General features: G+C 45.2%; 1 protein-coding gene across 2 annotated transcripts; it reads left to right on the top strand.

The window, feature by feature from the left end:
• The first annotated feature begins 4,336 nt into the window (after positions 1 to 4,336).
• On the top strand, positions 4,337 to 5,974 carry LOC100830018. Of its 2 annotated transcripts, none has more exons than XM_024462569.1 (2): positions 4,337 to 4,496; positions 5,400 to 5,974. In XM_024462569.1, the coding sequence occupies exon 2, from the start codon at positions 5,418 to 5,420 to the stop codon at positions 5,661 to 5,663; it is 246 nt and encodes an 81-aa protein (XP_024318337.1). In that variant the 5' UTR covers positions 4,337 to 4,496; positions 5,400 to 5,417; the 3' UTR covers positions 5,664 to 5,974. The 2 variants fall into 2 exon arrangements, with proteins under 2 accessions (XP_024318337.1, XP_024318338.1); XM_024462570.1 differs by having other exon boundaries at positions 4,340 to 4,496; positions 5,350 to 5,974.
• Positions 5,975 to 7,524: the final 1,550 nt, after the last annotated feature.

The following is a 7,524-nucleotide window of genomic DNA, read 5'->3' on the forward strand; positions in this document are numbered from 1 at the left end:
AATCGCAATGTGTGGTGGTGGATGTGCTTTCTTTCTTTCTTTCTTTCGAGGAAACGATCGGCTCCATTCGCATAAAACTTTCTCTCTTGCCGGTCCTGCTCTCGGAGACGCTTGCACAGTCCACGGAATTCTGACCTACCGTTCCCTCTCTGCACCAGTCACTTTAGTGTGTTCCTTGTCATTCGCCCCGAGCTTTGTGTGTGTGTGTGGGGGGGGGGGGGGGGGGAGTTCCGTCGAATGTTTCCCAAATGTTACTGTCGGCACCCTGGATATGATGATGACGGGGAATATGTGCCGTACGACAAGAGATGTCAGACATGTGTGTGTATCGCTTTATCAGCAGGATGACATATATGTGTATTGCTGCTGCGGTACTCCAATATATTGTGCTTCATGAGCTACGGCCTACGGAACAGGAGTCCTGATTTAAAACGAGTGACTCAGATTCGGCTGTGTGCTCACTGAGTAGTACACACAGAAGGGTTAATCGCTATGCGCAGTGCTCTCAGTACCGATCGAGAGAGATATTTTGAGAAAGCAAAGTGCTCCTGCTCTGTAAGACTGTGTAACCGCATCGTGCTTTCCAATGCGCGAGAGCATTTTAAAGTGCTGCGAATTAGGCCATTCCTATCATTACTTTCCTTTTCTTTCTTGCGACAAATCCACTTTCTGTAAGCCTCTGATATGATTTGGTGCAAAGAGAAGTGTTACCACCAAACATGCATGCCTGCATTTGCCAGGTAGCAGCAGCAGCACGCGATTTTTTTTCAGGTAAACCATGCTTGCTTGGTCTGTTTCAGTGCGATCAGACGAGTGAATTGGATCGACTCGACAGTGATTACGGACCGAATTAACAAATGGCAATTCGCGCTTTTCCAGATCGCTGATTTCGTCCGGTTCCTACACTTTTGGTGAATTGCACTCCATGCGCGCCCCTTATTTTAGGCTAAAGACATGCATGACACGCAGCTCCGTCTCCAGGAAACCAAGGGCACGCTGGTTAAGTGCACTCTGGATTTATCTGACAGCGGCCGCATTTCGCTTTAAGCGTTCCGGGCGAAATGATCTGTAACCAACCTTTCACTTTATCTCCTTCGCGTGGCGAATACAATGCACAGCACTTATATCTTCTAGACATCTCTCTCTCCCAGAAATCTGTCACTACGGCTCGCCGAGAGATCACCTGCTGCTAATTCGCTACTACTACTACGCCGGTAGCTGGTCAGCTACTAGCTAGCCAGGCATACCGGTTTTCTTGATGTAAACGGACACTTGATTAGATACCTAATTTCCTTTCACGTGTCTTGCTTACAAGACAACGTGACATGACTTAAATTACCTCTCAGGCATGCTTTCACCTGAATCCCAACGTGACGACGTTCCTGTCAGTCATTCTCTGAATTTTACAGCCCCTGTCGCTCTCTGATTGCGTCCCATTAGCTACCACCTCCCCCGCTGCGCCCCTGCGCGGCTGGCTGATCAGGTCCTATGGCCGTAGATCTTTTTGTTAAGGGCTTCAGTGGCTGCCATGCGTCCCAGATGGAGAGGTCGATATGCTTTCTCCAGATAAGTAGCGAGTGATCCATGTAGGTGTGCCATGGTTAGGTATGCTTGCTGCTCTTTTTTCTTCTTCTTCCTCGTGATTGACTGATTGATGACTGCTTCCTCCTGTTCTCTGAATATGACATGCTTCATGCTTGTTTGTTGTGACAGCGGAATGGACGATTCCGACGGTTAAAATAATATGTGTCCATGCATTGCGCAAGCTGCACATTCCACAACACAGCAGCATAGATGGATTTTTTTCCACCACAAGTTTCAGGTTCACTGTAATCGCCATCAATTCACCTTTAAGACCACGTAAAATTATGAAGATAAGTCAAGAAAGTTGACTTCCTGGCACCAAATTCCTTGGCCTGAAATCTCTTGTGAAAAATGGAGCCCAGTATATCAGGGCGATGTGAAGGTTAGGTCTGTTCCCTGCTTTTCTTTCTGATAGGCTGATAGCCTTTTACCTATATATCGGATAATGACAGAAAAAGCATACATACAGAAATCGAATGGACCAGGAAATAAAATGTTACGCTCTCCCTAAAATGTATGTTTAATTGGTAATACTAACCAATTACTATCATGTGGAGTATCATGTTTGGGCTTGCAGAAACATGACATTAAAACCGGTTAAATGGTAGAGATCTTGTACGCTTGAATTTTCTATATATCCTGTGGGAGCACTAGCTCAACCCTTCTGGAGACACATATGGCCTGAAATGGTGGTGTTTCTCTCCTGCACGAAACGTGGTCTGAAGCTACTTATAAACGTGGCCCTTCAAACTCGTCATACTTTTGCAATGTCAAGTGTCAACTGTTGTTGATTGTCCTAGGCCATGTCCCGTATATGTCGTTTCATTTCACATTGATGGATCCATGTAAGACACGCAAGCATTAGAATGGTTGTCCGAGAAAAGATGATAAAATAAAGTGGAACTCGCTCACTGTTGGGATTATATCATCCAGTCAGACGTGTTGCTGTGTAGATACAGTGGAACAGTGAAACAACCTGGCAAATTACTAAAAGGTGGACAGCAATGTGCATCTAAGTATAACTCTAGCGAGATTTTGCTAAAAGGAAATGTGTTCATTTCTTAGGTACTCCGTATTTAAATTTTTATTTTAAAAAGGATAACATATGTGTGGTACACTGGTACTCTTAACTTTCTGAATGTAGTAGTACTAGTAATCAGCTTTTTTATGCTTTCAATTGCGTGAAAAATTGTGTTGAGAGGAAAATCTTTTGTGCGGTGCTTCATGGCACTATCCAAAAGAGTTAAAGCATGAATCTGCAGAATTTAGACCAAACATTACCCTCAGTTGCATGTTATATCAAAACAAAAAGGGGGAAGGACCTAAACCAAACACGTGTTGCATTTTTTTCTATGTTCATCACCAAGCAAATTGATAAACTTTGGCCTAAGATTTTTGTTTAGAACAACGATCTGACTTTATTTATTCAACGAACATAGTACAACCGATCGAAAAAATTAAAACGACAACAAAGATTTTGGATAAACCGAAAGTTATATAAAAAATCTTTGAAGCTAACTTCTGTAGTTGCGTCAATCATATCTTGATATTTTTCCAAATCTCTGATGACAAAATAGTAAAAGACCAAACCTGCATTATATGGACTAACCTTGTAGGTTTTACTGAGCCGCATGGGCCGCCCACCCCAGCGGGTGAGAACTTAATATCGTTGAACGCGCGGTGGCCGGGGACACACCCCTCGCAAGACAGGTTGTCAAACCATTGAATCATCGCCGAACCGATGAGGAAGATGACCAAAATCACGAAATCGTGAGCCGTAAGATCTGCAAACTCCATGGAGTAGGTCCTGATAGCCATGCCGGAAACAGGAATGGAGCCGGAAGACCATTAATTCGGAGTTCCGCACGTCGTTGGCTCCACCGTCAGGACGTCGCCGCTAAGGACACACAAAACCTTACAAAAAAAAATGTACTAAAACAATGACAGATGTTGATTCCCCTGACCTCCTGATGGCCAATAGGATATTGGAGGCAAGGAAACAGGATTTTTTTTTCCTCTCTCGCGCGGCTAGGTTTCACGAGAGTTAACGAGGTGTTATGGCCTAAGATTTCTATGTTCACGACTCACGGTAAACTAGATGGCCCGGTGTACCTAAAGCCTATCTCACATTTTCTTTTTGTGGGGGCCTTCACCCGGCAACTTGTTGGGCCCGCGCACCTTCGTACTCACCTTTCACCTGTGCGGGCCAAGATCCGGTAGAACAGAAGGAACGAGGAAAACCAGCTCAGCCAGCCCGGCCCAGGATATACAAGAAGCCCAAGCCGACTCTGGAACTGTGGAACAGCTCGCATGCAGCATCCAATAGACCCTTGACACGTGGCGCTCGTGACGACGATTCTGGATGTATCCGTCCGGTTACGGGGAGAACCATGCAAATGCAGCTGTCCTGTCTCTCGGTGCGACCAGCCTCGAAACCCACGCTAACTCACCGACCTTTCGCACACCCCGAGAGCTTCCGGCGTGCTGGGCCCACATGCCATACAGCGAGCTCGCGCTTCCACCGGTGCCTCGTGTTTTTAACGCCCCCATGCTGAAATTAGAATGTTTTAATTTCGCAATCAGCGTGTCCATCCCCGTCGGGTAAAGACAGCGAGAGGCCAGGCGGCGTAAAGGTTGGTCCATAGACCGGAGGCAATCTCCAGCCGTCCATCGCGGAACCTGCGGCCATGCGTGGGGAGAAAACTAGCCGCGCCGGGTCCAACACAAGGATACGACGCCGCCCGCGAGGTCGGGGTCCGCAGCCTATATTGGAGAAAACGTCAGCGAGTGTCCCTTGGACTATTGTTCTCTTCTCTCCGTCTCGCTGAGTCGCTTCCTTCGGCAGAGCGACGATCTCTCTCTCTCTTTCGACGCCTCCGTCTTCGATCCCCAGGTCTCCTCTCCGGCTCTCGGTGAGTTCTCTAGAACCCTCACCTACCGAGTATTCTTTGATCTGGTGTTTTGATTCGTGTTGGCAAGCCTGTACTGCGCTCTCCTCTCATTAGGAAGTTAATTAGAAGTAGGATTCTGCGGGTTCTTGGTTGGGCAGGGGATTCAATCTTTGCCTTCTTGTGTGTTGAATCTTGAGACGTCCAGCTTTAGTTCAGAATTTCTGGAGGAGAAACCGCGGATGAGTTTGGGAGCTGTTGATGGCGGGAGGATTAGTAATCTGTCCGCTTGTTTCGTTGTGTTTAGAGACTAGCAGTTTCTTCTTTGCCTTGCAATGAAATTGGCAAATTGCTACAGGATGGTTAGAGCTGCTCAGTTTAATTAGAAAGATTGCCCCTCAAACAAAGAAAAAGAAAGATTGGTCTGGTTTTGAGGTCTGTACCGTGAATCGTGGAATAGTAGTGGTGGGAAGAGGTCTAGAGGATACTTGGATTCTGTCAGAGACTGCGAAGTGTGAAGCTCGTGTGTTGTCTTTTCTAGCTGCAGAAGGCTATTCTTAGGCTATATATGCTGTTGATCCAAAATTAGGTGAACGAATCGGTTGTCCAGTCGCTTTTCTATTACTGGTCTGTTCGCTGAGTGGTTGGTGTTTAAGGCAGAATTTGCCAGAATCTTTGCGATCAAATAAAACATGACTTCTCAGCAGTATACTAAAAAGTCTTATCCAATCGTACATGGTGAATTTGTCCGGTTTCTTGATCATCGATCTCACTTATCTGAAGTAAAATTAACTAACGAATCTACCCTTGTTTGTCTGTTATCCCATTTATTGTCACGTTAAGTACCAATTAGACTTTAAAAACTTTTTTGCTGCAGGTCTCTAAAATTCTGACCCCTGCCGTCCTTCCTTTTACATTGAAATACAGCATTCCGTTCTTCGGTTGATGGCCTCGCCAGCAGCATCTGCAGAGTTCGCCCGGGAAACTGCTCGTCAGTCTCTGATCGCTATCTCCCAGTCCGTTCCAGACCTCCCAAACCCCAAGGTCAAGCCGCCGAGCACCCCTGTGGCAAACGGATACCACGACGACGGGGCAGATAACTGCAGATCGAAGCTGATCTCTATCTCGGACCTGTCGTGTCCTGATGCCCTGCCCACGCCGTGCCCGCCAAAGAATGTTGCAACCGTGTAACGACTGATGCCTAGCCCTGCATAGATGGACATGATGATGTATCAAGTGTGGTCTTTTTGCTTCTTCTTCTTCCTTTGCTGAAGTTCTTCCCCTTTTGCTGTCTCTTGGGGGTGGAATGGAAGTGCTTGGGTGCTTGTGTTTGTAATTGTAAGTACTACGTATCTGAATTAAAATAGCTGGGAAAGAACGGGAGGCAATTGTACAGTTAACTGTGTCATGACAACGGAACTAGTAGTTGCGACTTGCGAGAAACTCAACTCTTTAAGATTCTCGTATATTTTTCGAATGAATGATCCTTTGGTTGTACTAAATCGGCGACAATTGTTATGGATCCGAGTGAGTAGTACTTAGTTTGTGCAGTTCCGTCTAGTTTCTGCAGTTCGGTCTCTACAACAGCCACTCGCGTGGAGTTCTAATTTTGTACAGTCGTACTGTGTCAAACCTGGTTCCTGCAGTTTTTCCTACAGTTATTGCAATCTGATCTCTACAACAGCAAGGGGCGAGGTTAGAGCCTTAAAACACCACGCGCCGCAAAATTGTCAATAGTGTCACCTTTTAATCTTGTGGAGAACGTACTCAGAAAAGCATCTCTTATGTTTGATCATACAAGATATACAAGGAAAGAAATGCAATCCGTCAACCTAATCCTAACTACAACAACCTGATTGTGCTTTACAAGCCAAGGAAAGGGATCACAAAATCTTTGTGATATTCCGTTGCCTAACAAAAAAAAACATGTCACTTAAAACAAGTACTCCATCCCGAGAAATAAAATGCTTTAGGCCAACTTAAAAACAAAATTCAACCATGTACTTCAAATGTAATTTTATTCTAATCCCAACAACCAACTTAAAAACAAACTTCACCCGTTCACGTTTTTGAATTAGTCTATCAATTCAAACTATGTCAACTCAATTAATATTAATTGGATATAATTTCTCTTTTTATACTTCATTTTGTCACATATTTTTCTTAGATCTTATTGTTTTTAAATGCAACAAGAACATCTTTACATTTTTTTCTATTAATTTTAAGAGTAAAATACGCCGCTAGTTCATGAGCTCGAACAAATGCACAGTTTAGTCCACGAACTAAGGAGACGTACACATAAAGACCTAAACTTGTATAGTGTAACACTTAGGTCGAAAAACAGTTTGGCGTGGTTAATTCCGCCCACGTCGGCTTAAGCCCGGACCATGGGTTGCTGTTGGGGTTTCTTAGGACTTTATGTGTGGGTTTTCTGAATTTGTGGAATAAACAGTGCATTCAATCCGAATTTATGAACTAGTGGTGTCTTTCACTCTAAGTTTAATTATTTTTTAAGCATCCTTTTATGTACCCTTTGATCGATAATAAATTTTGGTAATTTAATACGGAGTAGAAAGTCATATTAAATCAACAACATTTTTGGGGACTATTTATTTTAATGTAGTTCCGCGGCATCCGAATCCGCTGGCCTAAACGGGCCGGAAAGATAGTTGACTGCCTGGGCTGGCCCAATCGATTACACCACAGGGTGCACGAGCACGACCCGACGGGCGGAGACGGCGGTCCCTGCAGGCGACCGTCGGACGCGGAGGCGAAGCATCAGCATAAGCAGCTCAAGGTCGCGCCCAGAGAATCGTAACCAGTCTGGCTCCAAACCTAGCTGTTGCGCATTTTCCGCATTTCAATTCGGTTCGATACAACCTTGATCTGCCTGCTGTGGAATTTGCCGTTAGAGGTCGCGCTCAGAGAACCGTGCTTGCTCAATTTTGAGCCAGTAGTCTTGCTCGATGGGAGATTCCACTGCGTGGCCTAGTTGGAGCAGCACGACGAGTCCTTGTACCAGAAGAGTAGGCCATTATAGGAATTAGGGCGA

The sequence above is a fragment of the Brachypodium distachyon genome, chromosome 3, assembly GCF_000005505.3.
Source record: "Brachypodium distachyon strain Bd21 chromosome 3, Brachypodium_distachyon_v3.0, whole genome shotgun sequence".
Lineage (NCBI taxonomy): Eukaryota > Viridiplantae > Streptophyta > Magnoliopsida > Poales > Poaceae > Brachypodium > Brachypodium distachyon.